Raw genomic sequence first — 18,527 nt, 5'->3', positions numbered from 1 at the left:
GCTGAGGCACGGAGATGCTGAGTCACGGAGCTGCTGGAAGCACGGAGGCACGGAGGTGCTGGAAGCACGGAGGTACTGAGGCACGGAGGTGCTGAGGCACGGAGGTACTGAGGCACGGAGGTGCTGAGGCACGGAGATGCTGAGTCACGGAGATGCTGGAAGCACGGAGGCACGGAGGTGTTGGAAGCACGGAAGTACTGAGCTCTGGAGATCCCAACTACAACAGTAGTAAAACTGAAACACGACAGCTGTGGTTTTCAGTGGAGAACATGGAATTCAGTACTGTGCCTTTAAGACGAAACATTGCAGCTGTGCCTTTACATTGAGACTCAGGGAAATGGTGAAATCAAATGGCAACACACAAGTAACCATACAGGAACAAGGGAACAGAGTTTCCACAGGAACTTAGGTACAATGGTTACCTTAAGGGAGCTCAGCATAAAGACTCTCACAAGGCTGTATGTGACACGAGGAACTGGCCCAGATTCCAACTCAGCCTCCTGATTTATACTTCCTGGTCCTTGATGATTGGTGGGCAGGATTAGGTGATGTAGAGAGTCTCAGGCTGGCAGAGGATTGGACAACTCCGGGTCAGGTAAACAGTCACTGTCATGTGACTACTCTAGAGGAGGCTGTGAAGTGCAGCGAGGCCTAGCAGGCCGAGAGAACACTGAAGCCTGAACTTCAGATTACTGAATTCAGCCTCACACAGGAGATCACTACAGGTGGAGCTAATTAACTATTACCTCTCAGGCAGAGAACTCAGGAAACTCAGTGCTGACAAGCTGTTTAACTCCGTGAGTGAAAAGACACAGGATCCAGGACAGAAAGCAGGGGTAAGTCACCAAATATGAGAATTACAGTCAGGATTGTGACAGTATCCCCCTCTTCGAGGGTGGACTCCGGACACCCATCTAATCTTAGGGGAACTTGAGAAATTCATACAGAAGAATTTAGGACCTTCGTTGATGCCTCTTCTTCTTATGGGAACGTTTGGTTTTGACCAAGGACCGCGGGATCTCCTGTAAAGAAAAACCTTCCTTAGAAAACATGGGGGCTCCCAAGAAAGGAGTAGCATCATGGACTGGATCAAATTCAGAGTCTGAGTCCAAGTCTAATGGAAGATATGAATCTCCCATAGATACACAGTTTGCAGATGAAAATGAGGTGCACTGGAGATTTAAATTCTCTGGGCTAGGAGAGACTCCAACATGAGCAATTTTAATGGTCGGATTCTTACTGAAGGAGATTCTTAGATTATCCCTGGGAGGACAGCACAAACTTCCTTCTGCATTCCCTTTAGAGCCTGATTTCTTTACCGAGTCAGATTCCATAGGTTTAGGACCAAATTCTTTAACCACAGCATTACTAAAATTCTGTAAGTCATGGAACACAGGATCATTACTCTCAAAAAGCATGTTGGCCCACTCCAAAGCTCTTCCTCTGAATGCCAGGAACAGATATCGAGTAACGTTGGAAGGAGTTACTGCACCTGAAGGATCAGACTCCATCCGAGACAGAAATTGTTCAACCAAAGCGGCATATTGCAGTAAATCTCCATCGAAGTAAATAGGTGGTAAACCATCAGACGAAAGCTTAGAGGCTGAAACTGGAGAAATCTTTGACTGGACGAGTAGGACTGGATTGGATCCGGGGATGCTTGAATTGGCTGGAACCAAAGGAGACTGACCAGGCTGGTCCTGGAGTAACACTGGACCGGCTGGAACCGGAACGAACTGACCAGGCGGAGCCTGGAGTATTGCTGGACCGGCTGGAACCGGAACGGACTGGCCAAGCTGGGCCTGGAGTATTGCTGGACCGGCTGGAACCGGGACAGACTGAGTCCTTTCTTCACGGGGCTGAACCAAGGCAGGAGCCCCCACTTCACGGGGCTGGGCTGAGGCAAGAGCCCCCACTTCACGGGGCTGGGCTGAGGCAAGAGCCCCCACTTCACGGGGCTGGGCTGAGGCAAGAGCCCCCACTTCACGGGGCTGGGCTGAGGCAAGAGCCCCCACTTCAAGGGGCTGGGCTGAGGCAAGAGCCCCCACTTCACGGGGCTGGGCTGAGGCAAGAGCCCTCTCTTCACGGGGCTGGGCTGCGCTCTGAAGGCTCTCTGGCTGGGCAGCGCTCTGAAGGCTCTCTGGCTGGGCAGCGCTCTGAAGGCTCTCTGGCTGGGCAGCGCTCTGAAGGCTCTCTGGCTGGGCAGCGCTCTGAAGGCTCTCTGGCTGGGCAGCGCTCTGAAGGCTCTCTGGCTGGGCAGCGCTCTGAAGGCTCTCTGGCTGGGCAGCGCTCTGAAGGCTCTCTGGCTGGGCAGCGCTCTGAAGGCTCTCTGGCTGGGCAGCGCTCTGTAGACCCTCTGGCTGGGCAGCACTCTGTAGACCCTCTGGCTGGGCAGCACTCTGTAGACCCTCTGGCTGGGCAGCACTCTGTAGACCCTCTGGCTGGGCAGCACTCTGTAGACCCTCTGGCTGGGCAGCACTCTGTAGACCCTCTGGCTGGGCAGCACTCTGTAGACCCTCTGGCTGGGCAGCACTCTGTAGACCCTCTGGCTCTGGACCCTCGGATCCCCTTCCTGGGGCTGTACCCTCGGAACCCCCTCCTGGGGCTGGACCCTCGGAACCCCCTCCTGGGGCTGGACCCTCTGAAGAACCCCCTCCTGGGGCTGTGCCCTCTGAAGAACCCCCTCCTGGGGCTGGACGCTCTGAACCCCTCACTGGGGCTGGACGCTCTGAACCCCTCACTGGGGCTGGACGCTCTGAACCCCTCACTGGGGCTGGACGCTCTGAAGAACCCCTCACTGGGGCTGGACGCTCTGAAGAACCCCTTCTTGGGGCTGGACACTCTGAAGAACCCCTTCTTGGGGCTGGACACTCTGAAGACGCCCCCCCTGGGGCTGAAGACACGGACGCCCCCCCTGGGGCTGGACACTCTGAAGACGCCCCCCCTGGGGCTAGACACTTTGAAGACGCCCCTCCTGGGGCTAGACACTCTGAAGACGCCCCTCCTGGGGCTGGACACTTTGAAGACGCCCCTCCTGGGGCTGGACACTTTGAAGACGCCCCTCCTGGGGCTGGACACTCTGAAGACGCCCCTCCTGGGGCTGGACACTCTGAAGACGCCCCTCCTGGGGCTGGACACTCTGAAGACGCCCCTCCTGGGGCTGGACACTCTGAAGACGCCCCTCCTGGGGCTGGACACTCTGAAGACGCCCCTCCTGGGGCTGAAGACACGGACGCCCCCCCTGGGGCTGGACACTCTGACTCCTCTGTGACTCTAAATGGCTTGAATATTCTTCTCTGGACACCCAACTTGGGATAAGGTCTTTTAATCACCGGACCCCAGTCATAAATTTGAGTCTCTTTCCGAGTAGCCATCTTGATACCCCCGTCAGCAGTAGCAGGATCGGCTACTGTGGATGACTTGTAGACATGAGCACTGTGATACTGCGATTTGTCACCATTCCCTGGCTTGCGAAGAATGCAGTCTTTAACAAAATGACCGGAATTTCCACAGTAAAGACAGAGGTGTAGCTCCCTACGCCGCTGACGTTCAGCTTCAGAGAGCTTGGGCCGTGGATAGCTCTGATGAACAACTTTTCCTTGCACAGAGGAAGAGACTCTATTAACTGGTTGGGACAAAACAGGATCAACAACGTTGGTAGTATTCCTGAGGAGATCAGGCATTACAGAGAGAATACTAGGCAAAAGTTCTTGTAACTGTAATAACATCTGGTAGAATATCTGCAGTTGGTCAGGAGTCTTAGAGCAGAAGGTCAGAGAATCTCTGGAGAAAGAATTCCGCTGCAGACACTGTGCCAATTGATGCTGAGTCGACTCCAGACCTTCCAAGCGTCCTGCAATATTGCTTAGGAGGTCCTGCGTCAGACAAACACTTTCGGCCGGGTCCATGGGGCCAGTTCCTACTGTCATGACTAAGGTTTTTGTGAACCCGGTGCTAGCGAAGTCTGCGCGGGCGACTGGAGGACTACACGAATACCACCACTGACCTGGTTTTGGAAGTGTTGTGGACTCGGGGTCTCTTCCGGTGACTGGGAAGAGGAACCGCGGCAGAGATGGCCGAATCCAGGTTCTCCTCATGCAGGATGAGGTCGGCAGACAGGAAGCACGTGTGGGCGCTGAAGGTCTCCTGAAAGACAGAACTGGAAAGGCGCTGATGAATCAGTGAAGAATAACAGGTACAACTGTGCTAAAGGGCACGGGGTGCTTGGGGACACTGAGGTGCTTGGAGACACTGAGGTGCTTGGAGACACTGAGGTGCTTGGAGACACTGAGGTGCTTGGAGACACTGAGGTGCTTGGAGACACTGAGGTACTTGGAGACACTGAGGTGCGTAGAGGCACTGAGGTGCGTAGAGGCACTGAGGTGCGTGAAGACACTGGGGTGCGTAGAGACACTGGAGTGCGTAGAGACACTGGGGTGCTGAGGCACGGAGGCACGGAGGTGCTGGAAGCACGGAGGTACTGAGGCACGGAGGTGCTGAGGCACGGAGGTGCTGAGGCACGGAGATGCTGAGTCACGGAGATGCTGGAAGCACGGAGGCACGGAGGTGCTGGAAGCACGGAGGTGCTGAGGCACGGAGATGCTGAGTCACGGAGGTGCTGGAAGCACGGAGGCACGGAGGTGCTGGAAGCACGGAGGTACTGAGGCACGGAGGTACTGAGGTGCTGAGGCACGGAGATGCTGAGTCACGGAGGTGCTGGAAGCACGGAGGTACGGAGGTGCTGAAAGCACGGAGGTACGGAGGTGCTGAGGCACGGAGGTACTGAGGCACTGAGGTGCTGAGGCACGGAGGTGTTGGAAGCACGGAGGTACTGAGGCACGGAGCTGCTGAGTCACGGAGCTGCTGGAAGCACGGAGGCACGGAGGTGCTGGAAGCATGGAGGTACTGAGGCACGGAGGTGCTGAGGCACGGAGGTACTGAGGCACGGAGGTGCTGAGGCACGGAGATGCTGAGTCACGGAGCTGCTGGAAGCACGGAGGCACGGAGGTGCTGGAAGCACGGAGGTACTGAGGCACGGAGGTGCTGAGGCACGGAGGTGCTGAGGCACGGAGATGCTGAGTCACGGAGATGCTGGAAGCACGGAGGCACGGAGGTGCTGGAAGCACGGAGGTACTGAGGCACGGAGGTGCTGAGGCACGGAGGTGCTGAGGCACGGAGGTACTGAGGCACGGAGGTGCTGAGGCACGGAGATGCTGAGTCACGGAGATGCTGGAAGCACGGAGGCACGGAGGTGTTGGAAGCACGGAAGTACTGAGCTCTGGAGATCCCAACTACAACAGTAGTAAAACTGAAACACGACAGCTGTGGTTTTCAGTGGAGAACATGGAATTCAGTACTGTGCCTTTAAGACGAAACATTGCAGCTGTGCCTTTACATTGAGACTCAGGGAAATGGTGAAATCAAATGGCAACACACAAGTAACCATACAGGAACAAGGGAACAGAGTTTCCACAGGAACTTAGGTACAATGGTTACCTTAAGGGAGCTCAGCATAAAGACTCTCACAAGGCTGTATGTGACACGAGGAACTGGCCCAGATTCCAACTCAGCCTCCTGATTTATACTTCCTGGTCCTTGATGATTGGTGGGCAGGATTAGGTGATGTAGAGAGTCTCAGGCTGGCAGAGGATTGGACAACTCCGGGTCAGGTAAACAGTCACTGTCATGTGACTACTCTAGAGGAGGCTGTGAAGTGCAGCGAGGCCTAGCAGGCCGAGAGAACACTGAAGCCTGAACTTCAGATTACTGAATTCAGCCTCACACAGGAGATCACTACAGGTGGAGCTAATTAACTATTACCTCTCAGGCAGAGAACTCAGGAAACTCAGTGCTGACAAGCTGTTTAACTCCGTGAGTGAAAAGACACAGGATCCAGGACAGAAAGCAGGGGTAAGTCACCAAATATGAGAATTACAGTCAGGATTGTGACATCCTGTATTCTATCCCTTAAAATACCTTCCAGTACAGGTGACTGTTCAATATTAATCCTTCTGGATCTCTCGGCAGCATTTGATACCGTGGACCATGGGCTTCTGATTGAGCGACTGATACATTTCTGTGGTCTGGATGGCACAGTCCTAAGCTGGTTCAAATCATTTCTCACAGGCAGGTCACAGAGAGTATCATCTGGATGCCATTGCCATGTGGTGTCCCACAAGGTTCTATACTATCCCCCATGCTTTTTGCAGTATACATGCTCCCATTGGGCGAAATAATCAGGCGCCATGGCCTGGTCTACCACTGCTATGCAGATGATACACAACTGTACTTGTCCTTTGCTCCGGGCACTGATAACCCAATAGCAACCCTAAATGGCTGTCTAGCTGAACTACAGGAGTGGATGAGAGCCAGTTGGCTGCGACTGAACCCGGATAAAACAGAGGTCCTTATGATACGACCGCAACATCATAGGACAAGACTGCAGCATAGCCAACCAACTGGACTTACACTCGGGGATTCAGAATTACAGACCAGTGATCGTGTGCGGAATCTTGGCGTTGTCCTGGATGGTGGCTTGACACTTAAACATCAGATATCAGCCACAATCAAATTCTCATTCTTTCACCTGAGGAACATAGCCAGAATCAAGCACTTAATTCCCTCAGATGACATGCCAAAAGTCATACATGCATTTGTATCATCTCGTTTAGACTACTGTAATGCCCTCTACCTTGGTCTACCAACAAAAGAATTGCAACGCTTACAGCTGGTGCAAAACACAGCTGCCAGGCTATTAACCAACCAGCCCCGTTCTAGCCACATAACACCCATCCTCTACTACCTTCACTGGCTGCCTGTAAGATGGCGAATCATCTTCAAGATTGGCTTACTGAGTTTCAAAGCATTACATGACCAAGGCCCAAGGTACCTGAAACAGCTTCTGACCCCATACTGCCCCACTCGATTACTGCGATCTGTAGATGAGGGACTTTTAGCAGTACCTAGAATCTACCATAATTCATCTGGGGGTCGAGCTTTTAGTCATGCGGCTCCAACTCTATGGAACTCACTTCCCCGCACAGTGCGAGAGGCCCCAACTATAGAATCCTTCAAAAGTAGACTCAAGACTTTTCTGTTTACTCAAGCATTTCCATAATGTCCTTTTTAGTATCTTCATGCTTCTGTATTTTATGAAAATGTACTTCATTATTTTCTGTACTATATTATGCTATGTATTTGTTAAGCGCCTTGAGTCCTATTGGAGAAAGAGCGCTATATAAATAAAATTATTATTATTATTACTTTACCCACTATTGATGTAAGACTTACTGGTCTATAACTACCCGGTTCAGATTTACATCCCTTTTTAAATATCGGCACTACTTCCGCTATACAAAGAGAAAGAGAGAGCGCAAATAGACTGTAATTGTTAATAGTATAAATATATTTAATATTCAATCTATGAATAGTTCCACAGACAGATTGAGTTACTTTTGTTTCTCAAATACGTAACCAATTAAAGAAAATTCACAAAATACACAATAAAAACATTGCAATGGTATAATTAGATAAATAAATTCTCAAGATCATTAATTCATCTAATAAGGATTAGGTCAATCCGTAGGACTAATAAAAAAAACAAATATAAAGTCACAGTTGGTTGTAATGTTTCTTTTGTTTGGTAGTGAAACAAAAGTTCCTCGGATTATAGTAAAAGTCGTATTAGACAGTTATATTTCTCCAAAAGAAAGGGTAGTAACTCCAGACTGCATACACAGGTAATTAATGTGATTAGTTGTACGTGATGTAAGGATACTTGGTCCTCAAACAGTAGAAGAACCAGAACACTGACACCTTTAAGTGCCGGGATGTTTAAACTGGTAGCTAGGGCATCTATAATGAAGGATCCTCTTTAAACAATAATGAGCGGTGTCCAGGAGCTTGGATTGCAGCAGCTCCGTCCGCAGCTAAGTACTGTATATACTGTGTAGCCGTCTTAGAGGAGCGTCCAGAATAGCCGCGGCTTACCGCTTGCAGGGAAGCCAAGGCAAGTGGCACTGGTCAGTTCCGTAGGCGGCTAGCATCTGCTCACTTATATGAATCTGTGTCCTGGGTAGCCGCGATGTTCTGTCTTACAGGGAAGCCAAATTCAAGCGGCTCCAGGCTGAGCAGAGATGAGCAGCTATATGATAAGGTGCTGTCTGTGATAAATAGTAGGGGTCCCGAGTCCTGACGCATTTCTCGACTGTTAGAGACTGGTCGTTTCATCAGAGGAAAAAGATGGTCATTTCCTGCTCTGTCTCAATTTTTATAGAGACAGGGAGCTCATTAAAACATTATTACAACCATCTGGGTTCACACCTGTTAGTCTAATTACTTGAAAATGTGTTTATAGATGTACCGCTATACGGCAGTTTTTGGGGACCATGTCTGGTGTAAGTGTCACTGAAAATCAAATATAGGGGTCTTGCTAATTCAGAGTGTAGCTCCATGAGACTATAAGTGACCGTTTCCCAAAATCATGACTAAGTTAGAGCAGCTGAAAGAATTATCTCTACTATGTGTTCTTGAAGTTTTGACTGTCTGCTGCTGGTGACTTAAACCCAGTTGCTGCTTGGCCAGGTGCTGTTGGGACATTTTTTGGAAAAAGAATTGTTAATATTCATCACCTGAAAAAACTCAAAAACTAATGAACATGCTAGGTCCATTCATAGCTTGATATTAAACTAGTAGCTCCTACATTGAGTAAGTAGGCCAGCTATTATATAGTCATCTTACATCCTTCCTGTAGTCACGCTAAACAACCCTCCAATTCGCGCCATGATGTGACAGGACTCGGTAGCTCAGACCGTCTTTTTTTGCAGTGTTTTCTGTGAAAATGCTTCTTAGACGCAATGTAATACAATAGGACACACAAGTAGTCTGCTGATTAAGATGATATGAAGCATGCCTATATTCTGTGTGTAATTTCGGCTGTATCTGCATCTGAAATGCCACGTTCAGGAAAACACTGTAGCATAGCATTTTGTATGCAAATACAGTCGTCACACAGAATATAGGCATGTTACATATTACATTACATTGCGTCTAAGACGCGTTTTCGTGCAAAAAATGTGCAAAAAAAATAAAATACTTGGTGCTACAGAGTCACACGGCACTCACGCGTTATATGTAATGCGACTTGTAGCGCCCAGAGCAAATATGTAAGAGGACACATTTGTAGTAAGTAATAAGGAACTGGACCGCTTACTGAGGTACTCCATGATTCCCATTATGTGGACATTGATGGGTATGAAGAGACCAACAGTTTTAACAAATGACATGGAAGACTCCTTCTATATGATCTTTCACATTAAATTATTAACCCCCACCAGTCCCACTTACATTAATACCCCACAGCACAGTTACCCCCTAGCCTGATCTGCAGACTCCTCTTTGCTTTGTGTTGCGGTGTTGCTTACTGCAATTACTTGTATTTACCATAAGCAAACACATTTAGAAACCTAGGTGACCTACAATAACCGGTCTCTCAAATGTTTCTGCCATTTGTCTTGCATTGTTCAATCAAAGTATAAAACGAGCGGAACTTTGGGGTATATTTGGACATTGGATCTAGAAATGTGTATTAAGCTTCTTTTTAATACGAGTTAGTGGGTTTGGGCCACTGTATTGAAATCGAATAATTCTGTGACTTACTGAAATAACATACAATGCGATAGTGGTTCAATAAGTAAGGTAACAAGACCTCTAACATGTATAATGTTCCCTATTTTATTCTTATTTCCCGCCAGGCCAGAGCAGGTAGTCCACTGCTTCCCCTTATAATCATTAAATTGTGCCTCATATCAGTCATACTGTCCCAACATCAGTTGTGAGATGTCGCGGCTGGAAGAAACATGGCACACATTGAGGTGTGTAGTGTGATCAGATTTCTTTGTCTAAAGGGCACTTCAGCAGCTGAAATTATTCGCCAACTTGTCGAGGTGTACAGAGATAACGTCATGTCACAGAAACAGGTTTGGGTTATGTGCACTGCCTTTGTTAACGGCAGGACAGACATTCAAGATGAGCAGAACATTTACCACAGATGACAATTTGTGCCGCATTGAAGGTCTGATTCAGGAGGACAGACTCATTTGAGTTGGTGATATAGCTGATGAACTGAACATCTCAGTGGGAACAGTGCACAACATCGTTCAGGAAACACAGGAAAAAGTGTTCACGCTGGGTACCGAAGCAACTGACAGAAGTTCACAAAACCAAGAGGATGGGATGGTCTTTCGTGCACTTGACGCGATACTATGAGGAGGGAGTGCAGTTTCTGCAGGGTATTGTTACAGGTGAGGAAATGTGGGTGCTTCATGTGACACCGGAGACAAAGCAGGCATCCATGAGATGGAAACACGCATCGTTCCCACCTTCAAAGAAACTCATAACAACTCCATCAGCAAAAAAGGTTATGGCGACCGTGTTTTGGGACACAAGGGCATGCTTCTTGTAGATTTCCTCACCAAGAGAATTGCTGTGAATGGAGACTGCTATTGTGACACATTGGGGGAGATTCAATTGTTTGAAAAGTTGGTTGGGTTTCTGTTTTGTCCTGTCTATTAGATAGGAAAAAACAGACACCCAACTGACTTGTCCGACAATTAAATACCGCCCATTAAGTCTGTTGCGGAGAGTAGTTAGTTGAAAACAAACTTTGTTGCTGCATGATAACGCCACACTCAGCCAACTGCACACGTGAGATGTTACAACGCTACCATTGGGAAGTACTGGAACATCCTCCTTATAACCCTGACCTGGCACAGAGTGATTTCCATGTGAGTTGTTACGACGCTACCATTGGGAGGTACTGGAACATCCTCCTTATAACCCTGACCTGGCACAGAGTGATTTCCATCTTTTAGAACCATTGAAGAAGCAAACAAGCTGAAGTTTAGCAAACAGTCATGTCTTGGCTTCAGGCGATTGACACCGATTTCTTCTATGCCATAATAGATGCCTTGGTGTACTGTTGTAACAAATGCTTAGACAAGTATGGGGACTGTGTAGAATCTGTACCAAGGCCATGCTATTGATTATATGTATATATACCATTTGAATACATTTGTGCAGTAAGAGATCTTGTTACCTTATTCATTGAACCACCCTCGTATTTCATCACTTGCACAAACTAATATTTAGCGATCACTATAAAATAGGACCCACTTTATATTATGATTGTAATTGGATGATGGAGGCTACTACGTTCCCAGCAAGATTACTGGAGTTCTTATATTCCCCTGTGTTTAACAGCCCCACAATTTGTTCTATCAGAGAAAGCTGAAGATACATTTTGCGAAACGAGTACAGCTAGGGGCTGATGTATCAAGAAGTGGAGGTTACCCATAGCAACCAATGATTGCTACCTTTCATTTTATAAGATGTACTTGATATGTTACCTCCATGCAAATTGGTTACTATGGGCAACTTCTCCACTGTTTTCACTACTTGATACATCAACCATCTAATTTGTTGAAAGGTTCAAAGTTAGTTTTGTTTTTGTTTTCTTATTTAAAATAATAATAATTGATCTATAAAAAAAACAACAACAACAAAAGGGTTTTCTGTATTTTATATGTGTTGCTTTTATATGCTGTAAATTATTTGGATAATACCTTTTAAAACCTGTGTGTGGTATTAATATATATTTACTGTACTGTATAACGCATTGTTGTATGTTTCCTGCTAGGTGATTGAGAAGAACCATAGTGGCTGGTGGTACATTCAGATTGATGACAAAGAGGGCTGGGCCCCAGCTACCTTTATTGACAAGTACAAGAAAACGAGCAGTGCTTTAAGACCCAACTTTTTAGCCCCTTTACCCAATGAAATGGCCCAGCTGTGCTTGACAAATGCTTCCGGTGAGCACAGTTATCAGGAAGAAACCGTCGGTCCTTGTAGACCTCTACCTGAGCCTCCACAAAATGGTACAGACTCTGTAGCAAAGTGCTCCAAGGATTGGAAGAATAAAGATCAAGGCTTTAAAAGCACTCCATTGGATAGCAAAGAACATGTTTTAAATAGTGTGTATGATGAGGCAGCTGGTGATGATGGGGAAGAGAAGCCAAGTCTACCTCCGAGAAGGGAATCCATGTTGAAAACAGATGATGTTTCTGAGCGACCAAGTATGCCGCAGCTTCGAGCCCCCCCTCCAAAGCCATCAGCCAGCATGATTTCCACTAGCCCACAGAGACCATTTCCCCCAAAAGACATGAAGAAACCTGACTTAAAAAGTGACAAAAGCAAAATGTTTCAGCTGAAAAATGAAATGGGTCTGGAGTGTGGGCATAAGGTGTCACCAAAAGAACTGAAAAAACCTGTCCTTAAGCCCATCGCCAGCAAACCTAAACCTGAGTTATGTTCAGAGAAGCCAGAGTTAATTGTCCCAAACCCATTTCAGAAGTCCAAACCCCAGGTCAGGCCCAAACCACTAGCTACAGCTAAAACTGAAGTCAGTACTGAAGATAAGGTCGATATTTCACACCTGAGAAGCCGACTAAAACCTGCTGCCAAATCTTTAGATAAAGCCAAAGAACAAGAGCATAGTGCAAGCAGTGGAGTGAATGATGCGCCATTGTATACTGCACCTTGTCTCGGGGCTGCTGGCAGACCCCTTGATAAACCAGATACAAGACATCAGTATAAACAAGACAATGATGTTCCTAGAGAGCCACCATCTAAAGCACTGCCAGTTCCTGTGAGGACTACTGACAGTGAATCGAAGGCTATAAAAGACCCACCCCAGAGACCTGTAATTCCTCCAAGAAGACCCCCTCCTCCTAAGAAAGTGTTTGCTTCCAATGAAGCAAATGAGGCAGCAGCAGCACAGCAAAAAGAAAATGCTGATTTTATGGCAAACAGACCAATACTGGTCCCACCAAAAGCCAAACCATACCTTCCTTCATCCAGCAGTGATGATACCAAAGTAAGGAATAGCTTTGTTCCAAAGGCACAGGCACTAAGACAGATAGAGAAGTCATTACCTGCTGCACCACTTCCTGAGGTACCCAAAGATTCCCATTATGTGGCTATTGCCGATTTTGATGGGGATGAAGATACCAGCAGCTTTAAAGAAGGGACAGTATTTGAGGTTCAGGAGAAGAGCTCCAGTGGCTGGTGGTTCTGTAGGGTTCTTAGTGGGGGGCCATTCTGGGAGGGCTGGATACCTTCCAATTATCTAAGAAAGAAGCCATAATGGCCTGCTTTTTACAGTTCAGTTCTCTCCCATTTCATGTCTATTTAATTAGTACACTTATTTATAGTTTTTTGGATTTTACATAAAGCCTGTTTTTTTTAATACATTCCATTGTTTATTCACTTCTTTAGAAAAACAAAACAGCAGAGTAGCTTGTTTGCTGAACAGGGTGTAGGTCAGTTTTAGGCATCTGACCCTCTGTTATTGAGCTACAGCTCCCAGCATGTTCTGCCTAACCTAATCTAGTTGATTAATTGTACATTTATTTGTCTGTGTGGCCTTCTTATGGCTCCAGCGTGGGAGGTTTCCCCATATCTGGCCTTCTCAGTACAAAGTCTTATATTCCAAATCACATTTTAGCCACTGTTGACAGTGATATAATGATATTGGCAGTATAGTACAATGTAAAATGTTGGGGAACATTTACTCAAATAGGAATAAAACTGATCAAAAACAGTCTGTGGCAGCAAATACTAGATAAAACAGTGATTATCTGCAAACCAGGTGTTAGTGTTCCATTGTTCTAGGACCATCAAAAGGGGTAGGTTCCCAATATAATGTATTGCATAGCTGATTTTGACCCCTTTTCCATCTAATTACGCAGGTCGCAGCCGGGAGACTGACACGGGTGCTACCTGGCTGCGACCCGCGTCAGCCCCCTTTCCATCTGTCGTTTCCAACCCGGCATATTGCTGGGTTGGTGACATTGCCGGTGACGCAGCGGGGACGGCGCTGGGAGATCACATGATTTCCCAGCGCCACCTTCCCATACAGTGTGAACGGGAGCCGCGTCGCTTCCGTTTACACTGCACAGCTTACCGGGTTGAACCTGTGTTCAACCCTGCAAGCTACCAGAGTTGGAATACCGGGTCAATCGACCCGGATTATTCCAACTCAGCCCTTTTACACCAGCCAGCAACACAGGTTATGCGCGTTCATGTGCAATAACCCGTGTTGTATGCTGGCTGGTGGAAAAGGGGTATAACTGTACACCAAACAAACAAATTCTGGACATCAGTTGGCTTCCTGACCATCAGGGCATACCACTGGGTAATGAAAATAGTGCACATACGTCTGCACTAGCTGGAATGAAAGTCACAAGTGTGTGTTCCACCATGTCCATCGGGTCATATCACCTGGAAGAATTTTATGTGATTTTTTTTTATTTTTTTTATGTGGTCAACATTAATGCATTTCCCCTTCAGTTGCTGTGATGAAAACCTATTGAAACAGTAGATACTTATAAACTTTTGTTTTGACCAAATTAGTAGCTGCTGCCTACAATTCACAGCCCGGCACACTACTGGCAGGAAGATGGAAAGTGAGATTAAATAAACACATGAAACCACACACCGTTGAAATAAAGATTTCCTGCCTAGAACATAGGAGCTTGTTACCCCTGGAAAGGTTCAAGATCTGTTCTCCTGGAACTCAAGAATCTAAACCAGACAATGGCTGCAGCTGCTTATCTCTATCCTAAGGTAGTCCTACAACAAGGTGTCCCCCAGCAGGAACACGTCGTGCAGCTGGAACTCTCTTTGAATATATTTTAATATAGCAGCTCTAGTGAAAGACTGAATTTATTTGTAACAAAAAAACTATAACGGAAGGGATATATTTAACGTGCATTATTCTTAAATGTTATAAACATTGATATATATTTTTGTTTCAAATGACGGAGCCGTGCTCCGTGTCTTTTGCCACTGCCTATAACTGCTCTAGAACTGTGATTGGGTCTATTTGCAGCCATGTGACAGTTCTGTGTCTTGTTTACTTTACTAGATGTACATGAAAACATCGAGGCAAAACACATGCGCACATTGCACATTTTCCATTGTACGATATTGTATCCATGTAGTATTATATAATCTGATGTGTCGCTTTACAAAGGAGGTTGAATACTCTTCTGCATGTTTCCAATAGCTTTGTCAGTGTCTAAAATACTCTAATTATATATCAAACCATCCTTTATTAATGTCATTCTATTTTCTAAGTTGTTATTCTCCGCTTCCATAAAAGGGTATCATTCTCTACTGCTGCTTTGCCCAATGAACACCTGTTTCCATATACTGTATCATGTAAAATAACCAAGATATTTTTGCAACCTTATTGTTCGTCTTGGAATGAAATTACATGTGATGGTGCCTTTCTAACTGCCTGTTTGGCTGAAACATTTTTAAAATGTGGTGTATTCAAATCGAAATTCTGTGGGCTAAACCAAGTTATTTTCATGCTCTTCGCTTAGTCTTGTGATAGAGCCCAAGTGGCCATTTTTATTCCCATTGTTAGGCCCTCATAATGCATGCTCACTTTGTAGAACAAAATAAATCTGGTCCCCGGGTATTGAAATTGTGCTTCCATCATGGCTGCAATGAGGACACCAAAGAAGTAGAATTTTTATGACCAGGACGTCAATTATCGATATTTTCTGTATTTACATTAGCAAAGTGTCCATCATATACTGTACAATTATGTGGCTCACAATTAAGACATTTTGAAACTATGCAGACTCATTTCTGTATCTTATACTGTACCTTTTGTCAAGATTTTCTGCCATTGGTGTTCTGTCACTTGTACTACATCAATAAAGCTTTTTTTTTAAATAAATAAATCATTGTTTTATGAACCATTTGTTGCATAGAACTTGGCTACTGTAAATATCAAATGAGTTACAGTAGCATGTTCATGTTATGTACTGTACTGTTTAAGTGTAACTCCAGTATACCACTGGGTGGCAGCAGAGACTTGCGTCATGTTTACTCATTGCTAAGACATCCTGTATATGGGATATAATTGTTCTTCCCAAGTCTACTACAATTTCGAGTTGACTGGTAAGTTCTTGGGGAGCTTTGCTAGTGCCATACCAATATAAAATACAAGATTCTCTCATAGCAGAATCTGTGACATAACTAACCACCTCAGCGGTTCCAGAGGCTCCGTATGACATTACGGGCCTCATATAGAGATGGACAGAATTGTAGGTAAAAACACATGTGAAAAGGCACATTTCTGTGTATTTGCTCATACGTGTTTCTGGCATTCATAGATATTCTATTGATTATCGCGCCCGATCTCCCATCTAAAGTGACGAGAGATCACAGGGGCAATATTCAATTGTATCTATTTATCGCGCCCATAGAGGTCTGGTTTAGCTGCGTAAAGTGAAATGCAGATGCTAGCAACCAATTGCGCCCGAATGGAGCAACAATTGAATAGCTCCATTGGGTGCCATCTGCTGGCTGCCATTGAGAGAAACAATTGAATTCCACCCATATAGTCCAGTTTTGTTTTGTTTTTGTTACAATTGAAATGTTTAGATTTTAATATAATAATAATTTTATTTATATGGCACTCTTTCTCCAACAGGACTCAAGGCACTTTGTCAAGAACTAAGCTGGATAGGGATGTAAAATGTGTAGATAATAATAAGAAAACAGCTTAACAAACAAATTTTAATTGACATGAAAGTCTGTGCTTGCGCTGTTAATATTAATGCCCCCAGCTGTATTTAGGGGATACAGCATCGCAGCCGGCGTATTCTTTTCCTAGATACTGCAGCAGGTTTTACAGACGTGTTCTCTTCTGCTGATTGTTCTTTGCACGGTTGCAAGAAAAGCATCTTCTTCCATCATCAGTCATAGAGACCTCCTCTCAGAGGCGGAACTACCGCCAGTGCAACCAGTGCGTTGCACTGGGGCCCGCCACTGTCCAGGGGCCCAAAGCATGTAATGAGTCAAACTGACTCATTACATGCCGCTGTGTGCTGCGGGCAACCGCTGCCCGCAGCACACAGCCGCACGGAGAGAGAGGAGAGGAGCGCAGCGGTACGGGGGAAGGAGGAGGAGGGAGGTGGAGGAGGGAGCCGCAGCAGCGCTTTGTTACTGGTTGAGGCGCTGCTGCTGCTGTCCCTCTGCTTAACTATAGGCTGTCTTCCGCCGCTGTGAAGCGCATCCCAGCATTCACAGCGGCGGAGAACAGCCTATAGTGAAGCAGAGGGACAGCAGCAGCAGCGCCTCCACCAATAACACAGTGCTGCTGCGGCTGCCTCCTTCACCTCCCTCCCCCTTCTCTCCTGCCCGGGATCTCTGCCAGAAGCTGCACCGAGGAGCCTGAGCCAGCGGAGAGGGTAAGTATAATTCTTTCTTTCTTTCTTTCTTTCTTTCTTTCTTTCTTTCTTTCTTTCTTTCTTTCTTTCTTTCTTTCTTTCTTTCTTTCTTTCTTTCTTTCTTTCTTTCTTTCTTTCTTTCTTTACAAAAAGGGGGACTGTCTGCCGTAATGTGTAAAAAAGGGGGAATCTGCCTGCCGTAATGTGTAGCAAGGGCACGCTGTCTGCCGTAATGTGTAAAAAGGGGGGCGCTGTGTGCCGTAATGTGTAATTTTGTCGCACCTGGGCCCACCGCTCGCTAGTTCCGCCACTGCCTCCTCTGACCCTTCAGGTTCATATGATGATGGGTAACTTTCTTGTAGAGGATGTTCTTCTCATTCCTAGCAGTTTCTGAGGTCACCTGGTAAAGAAGTAAATTAAATTTGTTATATGTGTCATTTAAAGTCCTATGAATAGTTCTGGGAGTATGATTGTTACCAACTAGTAGAAACTGTGCCCAGTTCATTAAAAAACTATTTTTAGTCTTTCCTAATGGACTTCATGTTAATACAGTGATGACTATATATTAGATATTATTGGATCAAAAAATAAGTTTTGAGTTACTACAGATAGACATATTAAGAGAGAAGGGGACACGTATGCAATGTTTGTCCGGGCTCCCTTCTCTCTAGGCAGCATCACATTAGAGATCACTAGTAGACTCCTGCAGTAGAAAAATCACTGGCTGTCATGCTATTTTTAAAGGAGCTATCATTTACATGGCAAAACCAACCTTGTTTTGCTGTGTGAATTATTGCCATTTTAAGAATCCAGCAAGACTTTCACAAAGGGGGTCATTCCGAGTTGATCGCTCGCTAGCTACTTTTAGCAGCCCTGCAAACGCATTGTCGCTGCCCACTGGGGAGTGTATTTTCGCTTTGCAGAAGTGCAAACGCTTGTGCAGCAGAGCGGCTGCAAAATCATTTTGTGCAAAACAAGACCAGCCCTGTAGTTACTCTTCGTGTACGTGGATTCTAACGACGGAGGGACGGCTTTTGACGTCACACACCCGCCCAGTGTTCACACAGCCATGCCTGCGTTTTTCTAAGCACTCCCTTAAAACGGTCGGTTGCCACCCAGAAATACCAACTTCATGTCAATCTTCGCTAGAACCTGTGCAAAACCACAAAGGACTTTGTACCCGTACGTCGCGCATGCACATTGAGGTGCATGCGCAGAAAT

At 46.3% G+C, this 18,527-nt stretch overlaps 1 protein-coding gene across 4 annotated transcripts in view; it reads left to right on the top strand.

Annotated features, from left to right (window-relative positions):
- Positions 1-15,812, top strand: part of SH3PXD2B (SH3 and PX domains 2B) — a 339,742-nt gene extending 323,930 nt beyond the window's left edge. For all 4 annotated transcript variants that reach the window (XM_063928075.1, XM_063928076.1, XM_063928078.1 and 1 more), the window contains one exon: positions 11,696-15,812. In XM_063928075.1, coding sequence (XP_063784145.1) covers positions 11,696-13,201 — 1,506 coding nt within the window. In that variant the 3' untranslated portion in view covers positions 13,202-15,812. The remainder of the gene's footprint in view (positions 1-11,695) is intronic.
- The last annotated feature ends 2,715 nt before the right edge of the window (positions 15,813-18,527 follow it).

Source organism: Pseudophryne corroboree, chromosome 6 (genome assembly GCF_028390025.1).
Source record: "Pseudophryne corroboree isolate aPseCor3 chromosome 6, aPseCor3.hap2, whole genome shotgun sequence".
NCBI lineage: Eukaryota > Metazoa > Chordata > Amphibia > Anura > Myobatrachidae > Pseudophryne > Pseudophryne corroboree.
The sequence above is the reverse complement of the archived record's forward strand: the minus strand, read 5'-3'. Positions and strand labels throughout refer to the sequence as shown.